Source organism: Osmerus eperlanus, chromosome 10 (genome assembly GCF_963692335.1).
Source record: "Osmerus eperlanus chromosome 10, fOsmEpe2.1, whole genome shotgun sequence".
NCBI classification, from domain to species: domain Eukaryota; kingdom Metazoa; phylum Chordata; class Actinopteri; order Osmeriformes; family Osmeridae; genus Osmerus; species Osmerus eperlanus.
Window position 1 is genome coordinate 16,677,399 of NC_085027.1, and position 25,287 is coordinate 16,702,685.

General features: G+C 41.9%; 1 protein-coding gene across 3 annotated transcripts; it reads left to right on the top strand.

Annotated features, from left to right (window-relative positions):
- Window positions 1–12,542: 12,542 nt before the first annotated feature.
- On the top strand, window positions 12,543–25,137 carry znf280d (zinc finger protein 280D). 3 transcript variants are annotated; one of them, XM_062470919.1, is made up of 18 exons: window positions 12,543–12,766; window positions 13,987–14,153; window positions 15,300–15,514; window positions 15,643–15,736; window positions 16,116–16,331; window positions 16,441–16,513; window positions 17,939–18,044; window positions 18,175–18,359; window positions 19,521–19,678; window positions 19,992–20,092; window positions 20,196–20,342; window positions 21,438–21,572; window positions 21,674–21,882; window positions 22,009–22,149; window positions 22,260–22,328; window positions 22,426–22,590; window positions 23,245–23,301; window positions 23,455–25,137. In XM_062470919.1, exons 2-18 carry the CDS (start codon window positions 13,994–13,996, stop codon window positions 23,963–23,965), a joined length of 2,742 nt encoding a protein of 913 aa, XP_062326903.1. In that variant the 5' UTR covers window positions 12,543–12,766; window positions 13,987–13,993; the 3' UTR covers window positions 23,966–25,137. The 3 variants fall into 3 exon arrangements, with proteins under 3 accessions (XP_062326903.1, XP_062326904.1, XP_062326902.1); XM_062470920.1 differs by lacking the exon at window positions 12,543–12,766 and adding an exon at window positions 12,879–13,028 and having other exon boundaries at window positions 16,441–16,515; window positions 17,944–18,044; XM_062470918.1 differs by lacking the exon at window positions 12,543–12,766 and adding an exon at window positions 12,879–13,028.
- The last annotated feature ends 150 nt before the right edge of the window (window positions 25,138–25,287 follow it).

Sequence of the window (25,287 nt, forward strand, 5' to 3'; positions counted from 1 at the left end):
ACTACAGGATCCAGAATAGATGATTGTTTTGATCAATTAGGTAATCCTTTTTCAGAATTAAACACAGAGTCAAAAAGGCGTAAATATTATGAGGAAAAATGGGAAATAAATGAACCTAAAGAATGTGTCCTCGGGGTGAGACTGGATTTGCGCAGAGATAGAATAACAAGGGTATACAGTCAGGTTCCTGTAACAGACAAGTGCATGTATGTACCCATTCTGGGTACACTTAAATCCATATTCAAAAATGATCAAGTAAGAGAAAGCTTTCTACAGGACAAACACAGTGAAAATGGCATTTACAAAGACATCAATGATGGGTCATATTGCCAAAACCATGCCCTATTCTCACAGCAAAAGCATGCTTTACAGATTCTACTATATTATGATGACTTTGAAACGGCTAACCCTCTTGGTTCCAAAAAGGGGATCCACAAACTAGGTTGTGTCTACTTTACTTTAAAAAAATCTTCCACCCAAGTGTAACTCAGTTCTGATGAATGTACATCTTGCAGTTCTGTTTCACTCTGAAGATCTGAAAAAATACAGTTTTGATGTGATACTAAAGCCTCTTATTGATGACCTGAAGCTTTTAGAAACTGAAGGCCTAAAGCTTCCTTGTTTTGAACAACCATTGTTTGGCTCAGTCATTCAAGTAACGGGAGATAATTTGGCTTTAAATGGCTTGTTGGGCTTTGTAGAATCATTCAGCGCAACCCATTTCTGTAGATTTTGTTTAATCAGTAAGCAAGACATTCAATCTATATTTACTGAAGATCATCCTGGGTTAATTTTCCGTTCCAAAGAGCTTTATACTGAACATTGTAAGGCACTAAATGAAAATCCTGAACTGCGGTCAATATATGGTGTTAAAAAGTCATGTGTACTCAACTCCTTACAGTATTTCCATAGCACTGACAACTATGCTGTTGACATCATGCACGATCTGCTGGAGGGTGTGGTACAGTACGAACTTAAGCTGGTTTTTGAATACCTTGTTAAACAGGACTATATCTCTTTGAAAACATTGTCAGACAGGATACAGAGCTTTAATTATGGTTACACAGAGCGTAAAAACAAACCAAGTGGGGTCAAAATGGATGATAAGAGCAAACACCTGGGTTTGAATGCCATCCAGTCATGGTGTCTCCTGCGTAACACTCCACTAATATTTGGTGATGTCATTGAAAAGAATAACAGTCACTGGAACTTTCTGCTGCTTCTGATTCAGATTGTCAATATAGTGTTCTCCTACACCATAACTGATGGAATGATATGTTACTTGAAACATCTGATCTGTGATCACCACACTCTGTTTAAAGCTTTGTTTCCTGACAAGAAGTTGATTCCCAAGCACCACTTGATGGTACACTATCCCAGATGCATTAAAAAAATTGGCCCTCTTATCCACATCTGGTGCATGCGATTTGAAGCTAAACACAATTTTTTTAAAAGATGTGGCAAAAATTTTAAGAATCTCACCAAATCATTAGTAAAACAACATCAGCGTCAATTGGCATTTAACTATGAAAATTATTGCTTTAGAAGGTTTGAATTTGGTCCTACATCATCCAAAGAAATTTGCAACTTGCAAGGTGGGGAAGAAATTAGTGAGACATTACATTTAGAAGCCTGTTCAAATGTTACAAGTACAAGGTGGGTCAGATATTACGGTACTGAGTACCAGGATGGGTTGTACATATGCACTGGATGTACCGATGATCTCCCTGTGTTCAAAAAGATCTGTGATATTATAATACATGAACAGCGTGCTTTCATAATATCCTGTAATGTAGAAACAATGTACTATGATGACCACTTAAATGCATACTGTATTGAAGACCAAATGAATGAGTTTTCTGTCATCTCTGTGAAAGAACTGACTTATTTTAGACCATTTGACAAGCAGTGCTCTAATGAGAATAGTCGAAGAGCGTACATAGTGCCTTATTGTTACATTTAGATAAATTGACAGTAATGAAAAAATATTAAGTAATGTTGATGCATTTGAAAAAATAAAACTGTTAAAGTAATCAACTTGTCATTCATATTTTTTATTGACCAAGATTTTTCATTATTGACATTTATATTAAATATTTTTTTGGGGGGGGGGAGTAACAGCAATAACACTTTATAGTGTTAATGAGGCAACTCCTTTATAGTATACAAATCACACTTTAAGAGTTAATTAATTACTCCTGTGAGTGTTAATTTCTAACACTACCCACTGGTGTTGAGAAACTAACGCTTGAGTAGTGTTAAATTTCAACTATAAAAGAGTTAAAATTAACTATATAACAGTGTTAAAATGGCAACACTTTAAAAAGTGTTACATTGACACTGTGGAGTGTGGACCCCATGGGACACTTTAAAAGTGTTAAAATTAACTCCAATAGTGTTAATTTGAGTCTGTCGATTTTGCTGTGTACCAGCTTTGGACCCTAAGTTGACCTCAGTTGGTAATATATGTTTCGCTACCACAACGAGGAATAATAATCGTAACATTCGCTCTTTGTTCCAGAGAGATGTCACCAGCACCTCTAATGTTGTTCCCGATTGGTCTAACTTTGTTGACAACCTGAATTGGGGGAATATATGGAACCTTCCTTACAAATACCTCCTTACGAATAAAGTAAGAGAAGTCTCTTTCAAAATCATACATAGGTATTATCCTGCTAAGCATCATCTCCTTAGGTTTAAGCTTGACATATGTGTTAACTGCTGTTTTTGTGGAATATGTCCAGAAACAATGGTGCACCTGTTCTGGCAGTGTCCCTACACCACCACTTTCTGGAAAGATCTCTCTCGATACATTTCTGATAAACTTGTCTTTGATTTTTCCTTGTTGTGGAAAGATTGTTTGGTTTCCATGACAACAAAAGTAAGAAACAGAAAGAAATATACCTAATTAATTTATTGATAATTTTAGGGAAATATCATATTCACAAAGCCAAATTTACTTTAACCTTTTTGTATTGCATTTGGGAGGGAAACGGCCAACGGAGTCGAACGTCCTCACATTGGCGGCCATCTTGCTACAGTCAACTCGCTCACCCATAACATTGTGTTGGTGCTACATGTACTTTTTAAATGACCATAACTTGCTCAATTTTCAACCTATTTTGAAACGGTTTGGTTTGTTATCAACGTCAGAGATGTCGTTATGCCACTGCATACTTCTATTCTTAAAAACAAAAAACATAATTATTTATAAGTATGCAGTGGCATAACGACATCTCTCATAGACTCCGCCGTAAGACATCTAGTCTTTATATATATCTATGGGGAGAACTGCCACTCTTGGGGAAACTTCCGGGTCCTGAACAGGTTGCAGTTCCACTCTACTTACATGAGGGCACTAACGGTCGAGTGCAGAATGAATGGAGGTCTATCTATACCCCTCAAAATCCACTTTTCTCAGGATATAATTTTTTGCACTGCGCTGACCAGCTGTCTCCGGTGTTTACCTACATCTTTAACACCTCCCTTGAGACATGCCATGTGCCAGCCTGTCTCAAGTCCTCCACCATCATCCCTGTGCCCAAAAAGCCAAGGCCAACAGGACATAATGACTACAGATCCGTCGCCCTGACCTCTGTGGTAATGAAATCTTTGAGCGCTTGGTGCTGGCACACCTTAAATCCATCACAGACCCTCTACTGGACCCCCTGCAGTTTGCCTACAGAGCCAACAGGTCTGTGGACGATGCAGTCAACATGCCCCTCCACTTCACCCTACAACACCTGGACTCCCCAGCATCCTATGCCAGGTTCCTGTTTGTGGACTTCAGCTCTGCCTTCAATACCATCATCCCGCCCTGCTCCAGGACAAGTTCTCCCAGCTGAATGTGCCTGATTCCACCTGCAGGTGGATCACAGACTTCCTTTCTGAGAGGAAGCAGTGCGTTAAGCTGGGAACACAAGTCTCTGACTCCCGGTCCATCAGCACCGGATCACCCCAGGGCTGCGTCCTTTCTCCTCTGCTCTTCTCCCTGTACACCAACAGCTGCACCTCTAGTCATCCGTCCGTCAAACTCCTGAAGTTTGCGGACGACACCACCCACATTGGGCTCATCTCTGGTGGAGACGAGGCTGATTATAGGTGGGAAGCTGCCAAACTGGTGACCTGGTGCAGCCAGAACAACTTAGAGCTCAATGCTCTTAAGACAGTGGAGATGGTTGTGGACTTCAGGAAGAATACAGCCCCACTCACCCCCATCACCCTGTGTGACTCCCCAGTCAACACTGTGGAGTCCTTCCGCTTCCTGGGCACTATCCTCTCCCAGGATCTCAAGTGGGAATTGAACATCAGCTACCTCACCAAGAAAGCACAACAGAGGATGTACATGGGAGTCAGGTGGCTGAGCGGTTAGGGAATCGGGCTACTAATCAGAAGGTTGCCAGTTCGATTCCCGGCTGTGCCAAATGACGTTGTGTCCTTGGGCAAGGCACTTCACCCTACTTGCCTCGGGGGAATTTCCCTGTACTTACTGTAAGTCACTCTGGATAAGAGCGTCTGCTAAATGACTAAATGTAAATGTAATGTACTTCCTACGGCAGCTGAAGAAATTCAACCTGCCAAAGACAATGATGGTGCACTTCTACACAGCCATCATTGAGTCCATCCTCACCTCCTCCATCACCATCTGGTACGCTGCTGCCACTGCCAAGGACAAGAGCAGGCTGCAGCGTATCATCCGAACTGCTGAGAAGGTGATTGGCTGCAATCTGCCTACCCTCGAGGACCTGCACACCTCGAGGACCCTGAGGCGAGCAAGGAAGATTGTGGCCAATTCCTCCCACCCTGGCCACTCCCTGTTTCAGTCACTCCCCTCCAGCAGAAGGCTGCGGTCCATCAGGACCAATACCACACGCCAAAAAAACAGTTTCTTCCCTTCCGCTGTTGGCCTTTTCAACAAGGCCAAGGGTTCACACTGACTTCATGACTCAATGTCCTTAAAACACACTGCTTTTTGCACTGCACTACACAATCTTGTACCATTTGTATTTTTTTGTAATATTTGTATTTTTATATTGTAAATTACTGCAACTTATATTTTATTTTATATTTATTGTATAGTTTATTTTAATTCTAATTCCACTTAGTATTGCTAGTTATGTTCCCTTAGTATAGTTAGTCCTCATATTTAAATGTTAGATTCCTATATGTTTAATGTTTGCACCTTCCTGCCAAAGCAAATTCCTTGTCTGTGCAAACTTTCATGGCGAATAAAACCCATTCTGATTCTGTTGTACGTTAGCCAACGTTAGTAGCTAACCACGAACGTTGACGAACGTTGCTAACGCTAGCTAGCTATACAAGCAGGGGTGTTGTTAGACATAAAGTGGGCACAGGCCACTATTCATATCCCTTTTTTGTCTTTCAAGCTTGCTGCGCACAATGCACTACTAGGCTATAGAAACTCCCCTTGCTTAACCCACTATACAACAGTTAAAGCAGTAGCGGTTAGAACCGAAACTGTACTGTAGCGAGTGGTACGTGACAGTGGAGCGAGTGGTACGTGACAGTAGCTAGTGGTACATGCCAGTGCCTCCACTGGCACGTGACAGTGGCTAGTGGTACGTTCCAGTGCCTCCACTGGTAGGCACTGGCATGTACCACTAGCTACTGTCACGTACCACTCGCTCCACTGTCACGTACCACTAGCCACTGTCACGTACCACTCGCTCCACTGGCACGTACCACTAGCCACTGTCACGTACCACTCGCTCCACTGGCACGTACCACTAGCTACAGTACAGTACAGTTTCGGTTCTAACTGCCTCTCAGTTAAAGGGATGCAAGTTTTGGCAGGGACATCAATAGTTAATGTGAGCACGCACATTTCTTTCGCATTCATTTGAGCACAAATACACAAATAGCTTTTTTGAGGTTCATGTAGGCTTAATATTGCTTTTATTTTTTAGTTAAAATAAGATGATCGGTAGGCCTATCATTTAGAAACTTTCTTTAGTTTTGTAATGTTTTCTTAGCCTACCTCAATTCTGACTTGTGTGCCGATCGGCACACAAGTCAGACTTGTGTGCCGACACTTCTGTGTGCACACTTCTGTGTGCATGCTGCAGTGGCTTATTTGGCTAGCTCAGAAGAGCTCGCTGACATGGAATTCTGCATGCATCGGTTTGTTTTAGGTTAATAAAGAATATATTGTGCTTAGTAAAGTTATGCATTGTGCTTATTAAAGTTCTGTCTTATGAACTGAGAAGTGTGCTCAGGCTTAAACATTGAGTTTCGACCACAGAGTGTGGGGAAAAGGCTGTATTTTGTGTCTCTATCTCTTCATTTTCAGAAACAACCGTGAAACCGGGTGGAGACGGCACCCGAGCAGGTGGGACGCGTAGGCAAGAACAACTCCCTGCTGCACAGGAGAACAAGCTCAACCCTCTTCTTATCTTTCTGTTTTAATTGCACTGTATAATATATGCTGGGGAGGGAAAAATAGCCAGTTGGACTTTGTGAACCAGCCCAAACTCTGTTGCGGGTAGGGAAACGTAGACAACCCCAGAGCTCTGTAATTGTTGATTTCCAACTGCTGCATTAAAGCTGATATTATCTGACCTCTGCGACTCCAGACCACTCTTTCTAGAACACAGACTTGTGTCATTGAATACCATTGTTACATATTGGAATAGACACAACAAATTTCAGTCCTTCATTAAACTGATTTGATTTTACAAGCGTTGATTGGGATTATTTTTCCGGGATTATCAACCTAAATAAATGCACTAACTAATGAAGTAAATTGTTAAAACTCAAACTTTAGATTTTACTGAGCCGCCGGACGCGGTTGCCGGGTGAGTCTCTGCGGGAGCTAGCTAACGATGTAGAGTGCCTCACTCGTCGGGCGTGTGCCCGTAGTAAGAGCAGCGGATCCGTGTGGGGAGACGGACATAACGGAAGTGATCGGGCGATCTCACTGCCTGCTACACGTCAGCCCCGTGAGACTCCCCACCGGCATCAAGGCGACAGAGTCTGTTGGGTGTGTGGCCTGCCTGGTCACTTAGCTATCTGGTGGTTCCCAAAATTAAGAAAAAACCTGCTGGAGGCAGGGCGTTCTCATATAGAGCACCTCTTCTCTGGAACAAATTACCTGTTTCAATTAAGGAGGCTGATACTGTTTCGACATTCAAAATTAGGTTAAAAACGTTTTTGTTTAGTCAATTTTATGACTGCTAAAGATAAATGTGTGTATGTACTTTCTATGTAAACCTGGGGGGTGTGTTTGTCTGTGTGTATCACATGTAACTTTTAAATTGCAATTAAAGCTTCTATATGTTCACGTTGCCCCATCTAGATTTTACAAATAATGTAAACCTGTTACTGTATATTGTTATTGTTATAGTTTCCGTTACTAGTTGGTGACAACGGGGGACGGTGCATTCTCACCCTTATTTATAAATATAACTTATTTTAGAGTTCCTTCCCCTGGAACAGATTTCATGTTCCAACCGAGGGGGGCTGGCGCTGTCTTATTGTCCAGAGCTGCATCAAATATGCTCTCTTTTCTCTGTCCCCCCTCCACACTTCCCCTGTGGTGTGGGGGGTTTGAGCTGTCAGCACCTGCCTGGTCGTGGGTTTGCCAACGCTGGACCTGGTCGGCAACCGGAAACCAGTCTCCATGACGGGCAACCGCGAGTTTCCCGGTCCCTTCCTACATCTACCAAGTTGAACAATGGATTTTGATGTTTCAAAACCCATTGACACTTCCCTGCTCTATGACTATGTTAAGCCTGTGTTCTGCTCCTCTCTTTCACCAACTGTCTCTGGAGGAGGGGATCCCTCACTGAATTGCTCCTCCCAAGGTTTCTTCCATTTTTTCTCCTGCAGTGAGTTTTTCTGGGAGTTTTTCCTTGTCTTCTTTCAAGCTTGGTTGAGGGGCAGTTCTATGGGCGTATGTGAAGCCCTCTGTGACATGCTTGCGTGTAAAAAGGGCTATACAAATACTTTTGATTTGATTTTGACTTAATGCATGACTGCCATGCTACTGGCAAGCCACAGGGAAACGGGAGAGGGTCCGTGCAGATGGGGCCTATGTTAGGAAAGAAGATTATGTCACTGACGGTGGGGGAGCAAACGGTCCAGCATTTAGTGTGGGTGGCTGGTGTTCAGGACCCCTGTATATTGGGGTTAGATTTTCTTAGGGCCACCGGCTGCCATTTGGACTTAAGCACGGGCACCTTAGCTTTTAGGGGCGGGCTGGTGGTTAGGATGTCTACACCGGGTGGGCTGTCATTCTGCACCTCCTGTGAGGGTGGGGGGAAGAGTGGGAAGTGATTTGGCCACTGCTCCTGTCCACCAGCTGTCTCCAGTGGCCCCCACCTTCATGTCGAGTGAGAACGCTGACACGCTGCCACCCACGTCACTTGCCCTGCCTTCACAGGCTACTGGGGGTCCTGACTCCGCACTGGCAGCAGTGGAGGAGGTTGTCAGGAGAAACAGTGAGGGACTCGACGTGGAGCAACGAGAACAGCTGAGACATCTCCTGACGGAGTTTAAAGACTGTTTCGTGTGGGGGGAGCATGACGTCGGCCTAACTCACCTGGTGCAGCATGACATCGAGACGGGCAGCGCTCGACCAGTCAAGATCAGACCTCGACGCATTCCACTTGCAAGGCAAGAGGCTGCTGACAAGGCTGTGGAGGAGATGGTGACGGCAGGTTTCATTGAGCCGTCTAATAGCCCGTGGTCGGCTCCTGTAGTCATGGTTCCTAAAAAGGGAGGCAAGCTGCGTTTCTGTGTGGACTATAGAGGGATGAATGCAGACACTGAGAAGGACTCTTATCCCCTTCCCCGTGTTGACGAGAGCCTTGACTCGGTGAGTGGATCCTTCTGGTTCTCTTCCCTGGATCTACGTAGCGGATATTGGCAGGTGCCCCTCGGCCTGGAGGCCCGGGCTAAGACAGCGTTCTCCACCCACTGGCAGTTTTGTGTTTTGGGCTGTGCAACGCTCCCGCCACGTTCGAGCGTCTGATGGACCGGGTGTTGTCGTATGTCCCCAACCAGCAGTGCCTGGTCTATTTGGACGACATCTTGGCTCACGGCACATCCTTCGCCGAGACTCTGAAGGCCTGAAGGTGCACCCTGAGAAGTGTCTCTTTATGCGACGGGAGGTGACGTTCCTCGGCCATCGTGTAGGGGGGAGGGGCATCAGCACCGATGCCGATAAGGTGGAGGCTGTAAATAGCTGGCCTACTCCAACGTCAAAACAGCAGGTAAAGAGCTTTCTGGGGCTGGCGTCCTACTACCGCAGGTTTGTGAGAGTGTTTTCCACCATTGCTGCTCCTCTCACAGGGCTGTTGGGAAAACAGGGGGCCTCATGTACTACGCTTTTTCAGGCGTATTTGTTTCGCAATTTGCGCGTAAAAGCATGGCGAGGTATGTACAAACATTCCGCACTGAGGTAAAAGCGCAGACTGCCTGTCGCGGGAACTGAAATTGGCAAATTGCGCTTTTCCGTGTCATGCATTTGCATTCACGGGAGGGTCAAGGGGAAAGTGGGAGTTTCCCATAAAGAGATGGGAGGGGATGCGTAAAGTGCGCCTAATTATGTATTCCGCGGCATGTACAAAAACCGTCTATGAAAACGCACCTCAATTTTGCGGTGAAAATTCTGCGCCTGATAAAAGCAGGCGTAAACCAGGATGCGCATATGCCTCGTGTTGAAATGGCAACTGTAACCCGAGCAAGACGAAGGAGACATAGGCCAAAGTATTAATGGATATAACGTGATCTATAAGAAATAATGTCATAAATAAAAGCTTGAGAAGTGTGTCTTAAATATACTTTATTAAACATTTGCCTTTGAAAGGGGCATATTAACAGAACTAGGCCTATATACAAGACGTTTCCATCAGATATAAGTGGGGGTGACTGAGGACCTTCATTGTCCCACAAAAGCAGTCTGGCTTGATGACACGATTAAAAAAAAGAATAATGGGTGTGTTTAACAAAAGCTTCTGAAGGCAAGACTAATCATATTTATATCATTTCTTATTGTGGTTATCAGTTAAAGTATTAATCTTCGTCTTTGCTCCAGATAGACATGTCAACAATCTATGCTCACGCTTAACATAATATAATATTTGCCATCATGTCATGAACGTAAAAACGTTCTTGACAGAAAAATCAAATCTGTTTTTAAATAACGGGAATAAACTATATTAACAACATTTCATGTATGTGTAACAACCATTTGCTAAACTTGCTACAACAGGGCAGGCAACTCAAGCCATTTCTCCCTGTGCTCATTCAATAAGGCTCATTCAGCTCCAGGTAAATCGGCTATCAGCCAATGTGAACTTTTGTGCTCGTGCCCTGTTAGTATCCGCGAGCACATTTGCAGGCAACTTTTATTGACGTAAGCAAATAAATGGGGTGCTAGTTTACCCATTTCGGAATGGTTTCAAACTTAGCAAAAATCAGGAAAAATTATTCTATGAAAAAGCTAGTAGTATGAGCCAGGTTCGAGAATCGAACAAAAATTATTGGGGGAGATAGTTGACTGGAGTTAATAGAATAAAAACGACCGGAAGAGCCGGAAGTCTAACAAGAAATGCAATACCACCTACACCCACTGGGGCCGTTGCTTCAAGCCGAGGGGCGAGGGGTGGGGGCTTGAGAGAACTGCCACTCTCGGGAAACTTCCGGGTTCTGAACTGGTTTCAGTTCCACTCTAGTTCCATATGAGGGCGCTAACGGTCGAGTGCAGAATAAATGGAGGTCTGGAGCTATACCCCTCAAAATCCACCTTTCAGGATATAATTTTTTTTCTAGTAATTTGAATTTTGAATTCGAAAGAGGAGGCAAAACAAATACACACTGCTGGGTGTTCGATTTTTTTTAAGTCGCCTTTCTGTTCTAAAAAGCCTCTTAAAATGTCATTGACGTCATACACATCGTACGACCAGAGATTGTTTTACGGCAAGCTCTGGTCACTTCCTTTTTTCTCTCGAGCTATTGACAACACAGCTGACAGGTTAGGCTCTCCTTGTCAATACACATGCTAGAAAGAGTTTTGCATTGCTAATGTTGTTGCTAATGTTGCTAATGCTCTGACATTCTGATTCTGCTTCGGATGCCATCAAGCGGGATCTCTGGTCGTAGACAGTCCTTCACAAACCAATCAGCATTCATTAGCAGAATGCTAGCGTGTTATGGGCAACAACGACTCACCCTGTAAGAAATAGAAAGGTGCTAAAGTGCTCGTTCATTCCATTTTAGACCTATAATCCATGTTGAACATATAAAAACTACAATAAAATCAGAGATTTCTCAACGACAATCAGGTGAAAGAGACAAATTTAGCCGTTTAGCTCCATAGACTCCCATTCATTCTGCACTCGACCGCGATCACTCCCAGTGAAACTCGTGGAACTGCAACAAAATTCGGTACAATGGGGCTTAATGGGGAGTGGCCAGACTACTTAAACAGGCTCTGATATAAGTCTATGGTGTCTTCTTGTATATAAGGCCACGTTTACACATAGCCGGGTATTTACAGAAACTGCGCCTCCGTTTTCAAAAATAACGTCGTACACACAAGATCGTTTTCAAAAATGTTTCTGTTTACATTAACCCACATAAATACGCCCCGAGCGCTATCATAACTATGCCAACCCTGTAGGTGGCAGTGTAACGAGAAGGATAAAGCCATGCAAACCAATCAGAATTCTCAAAATAAACAACAACTACGAATAACTCGATCGACTTCCTTTTCCTTTCAATAGTAAATATGGCGCGAGTTTCATTTGTTTGGATGATTCACAAATAAATGTAACGCTTTGCACAAATGTATTTCGTGATTCACAAATGTAAGGCGATTCACAAATAAATGACCCCATCACCAGAGAATGTCTGCCATTAAATTACTACAAACAGACACGCCAACACAAAAATGGGAGTTTTCAGAAATCTCCACTTTGGCCGGAGTTTTTAGAAATGATCGTTTTCCGTGATAAAACCTCAGTTTTCGTGTAAATGAAAGGCCAAACCGCATGAAAACATGCGTTGTTCCACCCACCATGCGTGTAGCCGACTCTTAGATAGAGCCCGATCATTCGCAAACAACCCATCACTAGCTCCGTCAATTCAAGATGGCTGAGTCAAAAGCAAAGAGAGCAAACCGAACTGGCAGCGTTTTTTGGGGGGAAATGTCGAAAATGCATATCCAAACAACGTCAATTGCAGCACTGCTGTCAGCTGGATTATAAAAAGATTATCAAAAAGACACCTGCAAAATAAGAATTTTGCAAAGTGCACGGTTCTCGAGATAATCGTGTGAAACTCTGCCCTAAAATCCCATTCACAGAGATTCCTATCATTATCAGAGAGATAACAAAACGAGTTCTCCAAAGATGATTAGCAGAAATCGTTTAGGTTTAGTGTTGAAAAGAAATGGTAGGTGCATGTAGCCCTACGTAGCAAGTAGGCAGATGGATTGATAATTTGGTCATGGGAAACAACATGTTTGTTTCTGTAGGCTATTATTAGTTAGGGTTAAGCTCACGCACAAAACATACAAGCTAGACTCACATTAGGGCTGCAGACAGTTTACCTTGATAACTTTACAAACTTTATGATGCTGTACCCTGGCCTACACCAGCAATGCTGAGGAATATGGACATAATTTAGGGGGAGGGGAAACCCCATTTCCCAGCAACCCTTACGATTTCAATAGATGGTCTTTCTCCGCTGTTGTGTTGTAGGCAGTAGCATGTGTTGTCGAGTAACATATATCAATTCAAAGGTAAGCTCTTTACGCAATCGCCCACATGTGTTGAGTCTACTGTCCATTGATTGGCGCCTCAGGCCAATTATGAAACCAAATTAATAGAGAAAAATTAAGTAAAAACACCGGTTCTGGATGCTATGTGCCTACTAGCTTCCGACGCCATAACCAATCCAACGAGGAGAAGGGGCAGCTAGCCTAGCTTGCTAGCAACATTGTGTTAATATTGGGATGCAGCTACAGTATCTGGTTGAAACAGCATTGGTGACTGCTATTGATGGTATTATTCATCTTTTTTTATAGTGCGTAATTGGTTGGTCATATGATAGTAGAGCTGAATATACAGTATATTGTGCCTGCATGGTCTCCCAAGTTCTCGCTTTACTAGCGTCGTTGTTGGCTATCTTATACCGCTAGGCTAGACCAGCTAGCTGGTCAGCTTTTTCACCAGTTTATGTTCGCTAGCTAGCTACCACTACAGTACTGGGTGGTGCCAGACCCAAACATCGACAACTTATATGTTATACGTTCATCGGGAAAGTATCCATATATTTGGTTGTCTTGGAATATGTTTTTGAATGTGCAGCCATGTATGTGCACATAAATGGCTAATGTAGCTTGCTAGTTAGTGAGCAGTGAGACTAGTACCTGGACTGGCCAATCAACGATGCAGGTAATGTATTGACTGCATAGCAGTGAGGCTTGTAGCCTACCAAAACAATGGTGTAACATTATATAAATATATAATCTAGACTCATAAAACTGTAGGCATAAGTACAGAGCTAGCTGCATGCATCGGTGTTTTCATTAGCCTAGCGTAGCTAATTAAACTTTATGCCATAAAATGTATTATCCAGGTTGCAACATACTGTTATACACATTAGCATAGCCGACTCGCTGTACTGTATAGTTAGCTTGGTGTTGCTGCAGCAGTTACTGTTGCTGCTAACTGATTTAAAACGTTACATTAAAATGTACCTAGTGCTAGCTATGCTATAAAAATGTATTCATGGCCAGCGTATCAAGCTCAATTACCTAACAATTTATAGTAACATGATAGCCTATGTAGCTATAGTTCTAGTCTAGCGAGATCATAGTAGCCTACCTCTTTAAGAAAAGCTATTGCTGAACTGCTAAAATGCAGATTGAGTGAAGCAAATATTCTTGTTTCGTAAAATAAACCGGATTGTCAAAAATTTCTTGCTTGCTTTAACATCTTTTCATTCCTGACATTTTAGATTGACAATGTCTGAACTGTTTATGGAATGTGAAGAGGAGGAGTTGGAGCCATGGCAAATACAGGTTCCAAAAATTAACTTGGTGGATGACAACAATGATGACGATGACGAACCCATTTTTATTGGGGAGTTAAGTTCATCAAAATCCACCAGCAACTTAAGACAAAGTATGTACTGAACAATTGTTTATTGTTATTTATACCATGGTCTGGGTGAATACTCGATTCTGATTGGCTGCAGGGGTGTCCATTATCGGGTGATAGGACACCTATTACGTAATTGCAGAAAAACTGTCTTTTCACCGTTCTATATTATTCCGCTGTCTACATAGTATATAAGCCTGTACAAAGTCTGAAATAAGTAACCATAACAACAGTGACGGAGTCAAAGCCTCCATTTACCATTTTGAAAGACTTTAACAAGCTAACTTATATTTACAACAATGAGTGACTTCAATATTTCTTTTAACCTATTTAAAAAATGTTACTTTTCTGAATTTACTGTGTCAGTGACCGCTCATCTCACATCCGACACCCATTCGCTATTTACCTCGCTAGTCAATCTACAGGCTGCGGCCAACACGTACAACACTGTAGCCGCTACTGTAGGCTACAGTACACATAATTATTGGCTACACACAAATAATATAGCTGGATAGCTGTTTAGCTGGCTAGTCTAGGTGTTAAACATACTGTCAAATTATAATTACTGTTTGGAGAATGTCAACTTTGATGCGATCATCTCGCATCCATTTGCTATTCAACTCGCTACTGTACTGTACACAGGCTGCGGCTGTAACGAACACAGTATCGGCCATATAGACTAGTAATATATGGCCGATAATTTTGTTCGTGAAAATCTTGACATTGATTTGGGGACAATGACATAGCTGGCCAGCTAGATAATCTTCTTGTCAAACATACTGTAAAATTGTATTTACTGTTTGTTAACCGTACACAATGTTATTGCCTTTGAATCTTGCTAGCATAACTTTAGCTTTCGGGCTAATAGCTCAGCCAAAGCAAAGGAAAGCCAGTGTTGGTTCAATGAGCTGAGCAGACAAAAAATATCAGTTGGCCAATGTTGAAAAACGATTTCTATTGCAAAATGCATGAAAACATAAATTAATGTTTGTAAAAATGACCATGGTGTAAGTGGGATAATGCCCTTCGAGGTGTACATTATCACCTGATAATGGACTTCCGCAGAGTCCTAATATAATAATGTACACCTCGTCGGGCATTATCCCTTATGTACACATGCTAATTTAAGGTGTGTTAGACCCCTTGTTTATCTGTGCCTTCTTTTTAAAGCAAACCACCAAAAGAATATCAAGACAATACCAGTGAAAACTGGCACAGTTGGACGTCTTGAAGCAAATACAATAACTTTGACACAGACTTCAAATGTCCAATCTCTAACTCCTCAATACCAACTGGGGCCAGGACAGTCTACTCCACAGTCCATCATACTTCCTGGAAATGGGACTGTGTCATCAGTTGCACAGCCTATTTTCATCAACAACCAGGTCGCTATGCTCTATTGCCACATATCTGTAGGCCTTTGTGTCTTCCGTGTCAAAATGTATGAAAGTTTATTTTATATAATGACAGTAACTTTGCGTTGTTGGATAATAAAACATAATTGTTTTTATAGGGTTACATTGTGAGCTCCCCACAGAACAGCTCAACTTTTATCACGTCGCTTGGGAAACAGTATCCCCCTGGAACATCCTTCACAATAGTTTCAGGTAAAACTAAGAACCTGTATAATGTCAACACAGCCATGACAAGATTCAGACTGAAACACCAGTCACAAATGGAAGGGTGTGAATGAAGATCATTATCAGTGTTTCCCACAGACCAGAGAGCAATTTGTGTGTGGGTGGGTCTGACCGCGTGGGGGTGTGCCATGTCAGACCGGGGGCGGGGGGGCGGCGTGTTTTAAATAGCGTTTAAAAAATTTTTTTTTTACGAAAAGCATATGTGGCGGCCAGTGTTGATTCTTTGGTACACCGCCCTGAATTAGTCTGTGTGGGAAACACTGTCATTGATCATAAGTATGCTATTTGTCTCCTGTAGTATTCAGTTTTGAGTACAGATGATGATTTTGGATTTTTCTGATTGCAGCAAATCAACAGCACTTTATGCATCAGCTGACTCCAAGCAATCCTACACCTGGGGTAATCCACAGGCCTCAAGTGCAGCAGATCAGCAATAATGTAGTGACCCTGTCCAATGTACAGAGTCCTGTTGCGTTCTCACAGACAGCTCAATCGTCCAGACAGCTGTCCCAACCTGTCCAGATAGTGTCGGGACTTATCAAAGCTCAAAGCAGCAACAAGGGTAAAGCCTTATATGATCTTGTGTGGTATATTGCTATGATACTGCGCTGAAAATCAGATCTTTTGCTAACTTACAGCACACTGACTCGTTTCTCCCTCTCTTTAAATAGACAATTTATTCAAAAGAATCTCAACTCCAGATCAAACTGAGAGCACAGTTAAAAGACCCAAGATTGACATCACTGGTAAGTTGCTGTTTTGATAGTCTTGTCACCAACTTCACCAAATGTATATGTTTCGACTCACTTTCCTTGGGGAGTGGATGTTTGTCCTTGCACAGAGGAATCTGAAGTAGGGTTGGCCCGATGGCTGACAGACATCCCAATGTTGAACAGTCATCGTGATTCAACCCTCCGCCCTTCTCTCTCACACACACACAGACATCACCCTGACACACACACACACTATACACATGTCAAAGAGGCGCAAAAATGTAAATGTTCCTTGCGCCTGACTTAAAGGTGTCATATTTGTGTAGTGGATAAATAACCAGGCAGGAGATGGGAACTATTTTGTGTTGTTTCGTCAAAACCTTACTGACCGCCCATGAGTCCCACTTGAGAGTTTTCTGTTAAATGTCGTAACATAACACTACCGTAATACATTACTGCTTAGCAACATCATAGTAACTGAGACAAAGAGATGTAGATCACAGATGCTACAAAAGGGAACTAGACAGGACCCTAGTACAGTGCACTGTACTAGGGTCCTGTCGTCTACCATCACTGCTTCAATTGGTGATTGACGATGTATTCAGCAGGTTGCTGGTTTTGGTATAACGGAACATAGTTGGTTGATCATTCTTAAACGCTTTTTTAATCATTCTTAACGCTTTTTTAAACCAAAACAAGAACTTTAAAATTGTAAAATACCTTCAGGAAAAAATACACTGCAATGGAATCGGCCCTCCATCGATTGGCAATGTATTCATTAGGGGTGGGAATCTTTTGGTACCTCACGATTCGATTCTTGGGGTCACAATTTCGATTAAAAATCGATTCACGATTTTAGATTTTTACAAACAAACAAAATAAATTACGTAAAAAATAAAACCGATTCACATAAATTTGTGAATCGATCTGAATCGTTGGCAGACTGAATCGCAATTCAAATGTTAATCGATTTTTTTTTTCCCCACCCCTAGTATTCATCATATTGCCCATTGCATGGATTACATAACAACAAGGCCTGCTCGCCACTTCAGAAGTGTGTCTTTGGTGTCCTCTTTTATTCGGCCAAACCCCAAGTACTGCCAGATTGATTTTTTTGATAGATTGAACAATAGAACACCCAAATTTGCCAAAGCCATTTTTAGGCTACTTCACTATGATTAGTAAGCAAACTGTATGAAAGAAAAGACTGGTGAATAGGGTAGGATGGGCTGTGGATGGGCTAAAATGTGCAAAAAGAAAAAAATTGTAATTTATGAATAGTAATTTTAAAAAAAATACAAAAGATGACTGATAACCCCCTTCGCCCCAATGTCGTCATCCATTGCAATATTTCAATGTAGATATCATCACATGCAGAATTGTTAGATATCACCAAATATTAGTCTGAAGTACTGCTACCTCATACTTTGTGTTGTATTTATTGATGTTCTCATTTTGCAGGGTCTACCAATGCTGTTGAGCCAAATGTGGTCTTCAGGAAACCGTGTCCAAAATGTAGACATGTGTTCTTCAGCCAAGATATCTTGAATTCTCATATGAAGGTGATGATTATTTTAGTTGTCATAAAACCTATATATCATTCTGCTCCATGTCCAGCTAAACGTTTTGGATCATGTAAGATTCAGATCATGCTTTGTATGCTTTTGAAACATTTGAAATGTCTCATTTCAGAGCTGCTGTCCTCACCTGGTGCATCTCTTTCAATTTCCATGCCAAGTTTCAAGCAAGCGCATCATGCTTGTTAAAGACTTTTACTATGGCATACATGAGGGAGACAAGAACAAACAACAGGGGATAAAGACTAACACTACCTTCAAATGCCAGAGCTGTTTAAAAGTACTTAAGAACAACGTCAGGTACAACAGATTGTTGAAAATGTCCAACTGTGTTACTGTTGATGCAAGCTATTCATTTTAGTCAGTCCTGTATTGGTTTGAATATACCTTACACTTTTGTATGTGTAATATGGTTGTCATTGGTAGTAGCTGATTGTAGTTTAGACTTAACAAGGATTTGGTTCCCACTTACATATTCTCATATGTAATTGGGAACTCATGTTCACAATATTTACATTGACAGAAATTCCTATCTGTGTATTCACTGAGATTAGTAGTGATTAAATAATACAGCAAGAGAGATCTGAAGCACTTCAGGCCTCATCCAGATATTTCCCTCAGATTGATGACTGTATCAGCCCATATTCCCACTAGGGGCAGGAGATGACAAATGGTTGGTAGTTTGGACAGTGTAAGAATCACTCCTTTGATTAAATAACTTCTCTTCAGACTGTTGCAAGAAAAGCCTCTGTAAGCTCCTTTTAATGAGAGACGCGTTTGTGCTGCAACCAGAGTCTGGCAGCAGAGGTCACAGTTCGTCCGCATAACATTCCCTATTAAGGGAGCTGAGGTAGCAGAATGTGTCAGCTGAAAAATGGGCCCTGCCTTGTCAGGTCAGCAGTGGCAGGTAGAGGTAGGAAGGCTCGCAACAACCATGGAGCACTACATCATTAAGCAAAACAAAAGGCTTTGTGTAATTGCTGGTATTATAATGACCATTATGCATGCTTAGAAAGCGAGGTGTACAGAGAATGGGCTTTCATTTATCTTTTTTATAAACCTTTGGGATCCGAGGTGCCGCTTTGGTGAGAACACAGGTCATGCACAGTTAGGAAGTTATTTAAATTATGTTGGGCTGTGGTTCAACACAAAAATTTAAAATCTAGACATAATGGAGGTTACAGTTGAAGGTTTTTTGCCTATTTAATCAAGGACTTATTTTAGCCATGTATTTGAGGCATTTCTAAGCTTCCCACCACCATTTAATGGTTTAATGAGTTGACCTGTTCCATTTGTGTAATTGCAAATGCAATTTTACCCTTTCCAAATTATTGCTATATTTATATATCCGTGAATTATGTTCCTTGACACCCTGACAGTGCTCTGTGTAAAAACCATCAAGCATATGTGTATGTCCTAACCTTAACCTATACATCTGTTTCTGTGGCTCTCATCACACAGGTTCATGAACCACATGAAGCACCACCTGGAGCTGGAGAAGCAGAACAGCGAGAGCTGGGAAAGCCACACAACCTGCCAGCACTGCTACCGGCAGTACACTACCCCATTCCAACTGCAGTGCCACATTGAGAGCGCCCACAGCCCATTTGAATCTTCAAGTAGGACATTGGAAATATTTGATAAGGCTGTGTATCCATGGGAGTGTGTCAAAACATCTGCGTGTTGTCATCATTGATCTAAATATGATTTCTATGTTCATGGGTGCCCAGCATATTCGGGAGTTGACTTGAGCTTTCTGGGAACAACATTATAATAACACTAACTATCATAGCAACAAGAAGGAGTTTAGCAAAGACACAGACAGTTTGGGGGCCATCCAAATAATAAAATGTCCCAGTGAGTACATTATGGATGTTTTGAGCAAGTTGGTCTTAAACTTTATCTGTGTGTTTTTTCCCCCCCCTCTTTCAGCCAATTGCAAGATATGTGAACTGGCTTTTGAGTCTGAGCAAGTTCTATTGGAGCACATGAAGGACAACCACAAGCCTGGGGAGATGCCCTATATGTGCCAGGTGAGTTCATTAACAAGGCTTGCTTGTGGTGTTTGTTCTGTGATTATGGAGAGATGTAGCACTATATTTAGCAGTCACACTTAAATGTTGTTTTTCCTCGCAGGTCTGCAACTACAGGTCCTCATTCTTCTGTGAGGTGGAGACACACTTCCGTAGTGTGCATGAAAACACTAAAGATCTCCTCTGCCCTTTCTGCCTTAAAGTTCTACGAAGTGGTCACATGTACATGCAGCATTATATGAAACATCAGGTAAGAGACCTTTAAATTTGGAAGTGTCAAATTACATGTACACTTACAAAAGTATGTTATTAACACATCCTCGATGCCAGTCTGTTAATTGATGGTTCAACCTCCTTATACAAATGATTGCTTAAATTTCTCTCTGACGATGAGTCTTAAAACAGACTAGCAGCTAAATTGGAAACCCTGTGACTTGCCCCATTGGCTTTAGACAGGCTGGATTGATCTGGTTGTGTGCTGAACACCTTGCTCTAATACATGCAGCCTGTAAACTTGTTAACAAGCTGACAGCAATGTTTGCTTCCTGTCACCTGCTTTAAAGCAGGGCTCTCCTGAATCAACTCCAGCCATAAACACAAGCCAGGGTCAAATGTGAGAGAAAATGTGTATGCTGTAGCAACCCAGGGGACTTGAAGGCCTGATTCACAATGAAATAGGACTCAGAGACATTTGGGGTTAACATAAATTGTCCTTTAATAACAGATCTCAGGGTAAGGGTAGTGGGACAAACTTTAAATCAAGATTCTTCCTGTCCGGGGTCTGTTGGCCTTCATGGGGTGTGGTCCTGTGGGGGTTAAAAGCAGAGCGAGAGGTCAGTCTTTTCCAGCCAGTCTCTGCTGAACAACGCTCCTCCAGGGTTGTCTCTCTGGTCCTTTTGTCTCCCCATGCGGCCTTGGGCTGGCTCCCTTTATGCCCTCCCCTGATCACCTGATGGGCTGCATGTGTGACCAGTGCCATGTGCCAAGTGGCTGCAGCATTTCAACAGGCAGATAGACTCCTTCTATCACCTCCCCTAATTTAAGCCTCTGGACCAGCCTTCTGTGCTGGATTGGCTGGTCTGATTCCCCTGGTTTGCTACAATGCTTATACAGTTTAAGGATGGTGTGGGGTTGTTTTATATTTGTTTGTTTTTCTCCCAGTATGTTTACATGGGCCTTGGAAATCTTTGACATTTAAGATTGAAATGAAATAAGGTCTTGGATATGCTTGAATTCACACAGAAATCTAACTGTTATGGCATCATAGTTGTTTTTACAGTTCCAAATGAATATGACTGTTCACTCAAAATATTAAATAGTTATGTTTTTATTTTGTATTATTCAGAGAAAAGGAATCCACCGTTGTGGGAAATGCAGATTGAATTTCCTTACCTACAAGGAGAGGGTAGATCACAAGTTGCACTTTCATAAGACCTTCAAGAAACCGGCTGCCCTGGAGGGTCTTCCACCTGGAACCAAGGTTTGACCTGTTCACTACTTCAGATCACTAGGAGTAAAAGCCCTTCCTCTATATGAAACCACATGTTCTTATTAAAGTGTTTACATTTTCCCTTTGCTCAGGTAACTGTTCGAGCCTCCCTTACTGGGCCAACTCCAACTTCGCCTGGCACTCCAAACAAGTCTATGATTAATGTAGTCCCAGACATACAAGCTACCAAACATGCCAAATCTCAGGCAACAAAGACCAAATCTGTTAAACAGAAAGAGAAGTCCACCAAAAAGCAGGAACGCCAGCCCAAGAAGCGTAACAAAGTTTTGAAGAACCTCAGGTTAGTGCAACACTGTCAGTAAGGTTGGCTGATCTTCTTTGACCCTTTTAAGCTGTGTATTCAACCACAAGCCACCTGGCAAAAACATGAAAGTCAATTGTCCCATTTATTTTCTCCAACTTTTAGAATTGGAAGCGAAAAACACACATGCATCGAATGTGAAACAGTGATCGACAACTTCTTTTCGCATTATCCTTCTATTGTAACTTGTGGTGCCTGCAAGTATCAGACAAGTTGCAAAATTTCTGTTGGAAATCATATGATACGGTAATGGTCGACGATCAAAGATTGTAAAAAAAAAAAAAAAAATGCGATCAGATATCCTCATTCACTTATTTGGTTTTGCGTTTAATTTGTGTGTGCTCTTGTCTTTTTAGGTTTCATAGTAATGTCTCTGCTGAAAAGATTAAAAGGATGGATCGTCGGAAAATTCCGCCTGTCTTAAAGTATGTGCTTTTTTACTAGACGACTTTGTAAAACAGTCAAGATTGAAAGATTTGAAAGGATTCTGGGAACATTAACAATGCTCTTTCTGTGTTGAAGGAGTTTAACCCTCATCTGTTTGAACTGTGACCTCCTGGTGGATGCAGCTGAAAGTGACCGCATGAGTAAACATTTAGCCAACAGACCTCAGCATGTCTGCAAAGTCATTGAGGAGAAAAATGCACATGAGTCTTACTCGTTTTCTTATATAGACCACATGAAAGGGTAAGTGTCTTGACTCTTAAATTCATGTTCACAGCCATGTACGGGAATCTGAATTTGATGAAGCACCTGTGAGAATTCCAAGTCCCTGACCGATAGATTGTTTTCTGGTATGATTTATTTTGAGATGGATTTTAACATATATTTTTACACTGGGTTAATTGGGATGCATATTAAGCAGATTTTAAAGACCCTTGTAAATGCAAATGTGGCCTTAATTGATACTGGGAAACATTGTTTAATTAACAAGCCAAAAGAAAGGTATTTTGAAGTCACTGAAGCTGTGAAAAAGGTTGTAGGATTACCAGAACAAGAATATTCTCATCTTGCTTAATTAAATATACCTTCCTGCCAATACACATGAGATCATAAGTTCAGATGTAATCATCTGAACTTGATAAGTATGAAATATCAGTTTTTCTCTTTTCTGTGTTTTTAGTTTTAATCCTCCTGAGATTTTAATGAGTAATGACATAGCCATTGACATTATGCTAAAAGCTTCTTTTTTTTGGATAGTGTGTAGTTGTTTTTTTAATGAGCTCTTTCTTGTTATGATAGTTGTAGTGTTGTTGCAATGTTTCCAAATGTTGTTCCTGTCATCTTTGTCATCACCACATGTCATCTTTGACGTGATTTCATTTTTAAACTTTTGTTTAGAAAATATCCTTCACGTATTCAAAAGATGCAGCAGACCAATAGGATGGATGCCCTACGGTGAGTTCACAAAGGGAAGTTGCGGGGGTGGTAGAAGACCAGTTATCTCAATCTCACTCTGGGCACACATTTATCCTAAAATACACATTTTAGCATCACATTCCCTCACTGAAAACCAGGCCTAATATTGGAGCACTTTGTTTTCACCAATAGACTTCCCCCGTTGGTGGAGCCCTCGGTCCACTGTGTTCCATCTGATGCAGGGGGGGCAGTGGTGCAGGAGATGAGTCTCAGGTCTGAAGAGGACGTCATTCTGATTGACGATGACACAGCAGCCCAGAACACTTCAGAGCTTGGGCTCCCGGCAGTCAGCCATACCCAGGATGTCCCAGAGGCGGCCCCTATGGAAGGCTCAGTGGGGGGAGAGCCAAGGGAGGAACCGTCATTGCAGCTTGAGCTCATGTCCCCCTCTCCTCCCGTGACTTGTGAGTTGGATGAAGGTGCGGTGCCTCTGATCGAGTCGTCGGGTAATCAAAACTCGTTGAGCTTGGACGTTGATGAGCAGGTCCTATCTGAGCAGGTCCTATCCCCTCTACAGCCCGAGGGAGCCGTGCAGGCCGAGGTGAGCTCCCTGGTCACTGAAAGTCCTGCAGGAGACCTGCTTTTCACCCCTGACAGCAGAGACATTCCCTTGAGTCCACATGAACCAACTCAGCAGCTCTAATGTCAAGGACGAAGGATGGGAGGGCATCTTGATGTTCCTGTCTCTGTCATGTAAGGGCAGTGCCGCTCATGAAAAGACCTGAAAGAAAAGGAATTAAGAATGTACTGAACTTGTTTTGTACCTTGAATGTACCTACTTGTTTTCTTGAGGTTCCCTGGTCTTGGTCAGATGTACAAAAGTGCAGTGCTGTGTGATTCATAAAACTATGATTTTGTCATATCTAGGCCTACCATTTTTCATCAGTGCAAGATACATTAAAGCTTCAAAGAAAAAATATATCTCACAGCTTTCAATGAAAGTGAAACTAGCACATAGTGTAAATTAAGTAATATGTCGGAATAGTGATTTGAGTTCCTATGTGTTGTACTGGATGCAGCAACAAATGTATGCTAAAGTGAAAACAATGCTTGTTTATTTTGGGGCGATTGTTATTCAAAATTAGGAAGTGTGGAAAACGGTATTGTGCTGTTAAAGAATCCAACCTTGGCGGAGTGCTTACTCTGTTCTATGTACTATGAATTTGCGTGACAAACTAGACTATCCCAGTAGCTTTTATATATGTTTGAATTATTCCTATCTGATGACACTGTGTATGATTATGTACCATTCTCCCAATAAGGTGTCTTTTATAATACAGGCCATTAAACTGGTTCAACCATTGTATATCCTTACCTTCCGTAACATGTAAATAAACTTTAGTATTACTTATCTAATGTTTATCATATTTATGATACTTATGATTCATCCATGGTAGATATTTAGAACACATTTTCCCTTGACACGGAGTATAATGTGATCCCTTACCTAGTCGATAGTCTTGGTGGTTGATAATCATATATAATGCAAACAAATCAGTATCAAAACTATTAACATAGAAATTGTCATTGTGATATAGTTACCAAATTAACATAACTCTGTTTTCACTTCGGGCTGATTTGTTTGAATTGCAGTAGATGTCTCAGTGGGAAACACTGCTGTCAATGAATTTCTAGGCACCTTGAGGAGCACTGCCTCAGAGTGACTGTTTGGGTACTGTTCAAAATGTAAGCTAATGATGCTCAATGGGGACAAACTTCATAATACTGTTGGCACAACAAGGCACCAAGCGTAGTGACAAGCAAACTGTCAAATGTGTTTTGTCCCATTTTATTAAAGTGGTCTCTTAAAATGAATGAAGTTGTTGGGTGTCTGATAACATGAATTGTCAGTAAATAGTTGTAAGATGGTGGTGTTTCAGTTGACATTATAGGGAATGGGTATTGGTGGTAGTAGAGCCCTTACTGCAAGTTGCTTAAGGTAAAAGTGTGCTAAATTCAAACGAT

Coding starts and splice junctions, on each gene's coding strand:
- znf280d (XM_062470919.1), top strand. CDS start 13,994: ATGTCTGAACTGTTTATGGAATGTGAAGAGGAGGAGTTGGAGCCATGG. Junction 15,515..15,642: donor CTATTTTCATCAACAACCAG/GTCGCTATGCTC, acceptor TTGTTTTTATAG/GGTTACATTGTGAGCTCCCC. Junction 18,360..19,520: donor GTACTTAAGAACAACGTCAG/GTACAACAGATT, acceptor CTCATCACACAG/GTTCATGAACCACATGAAGC.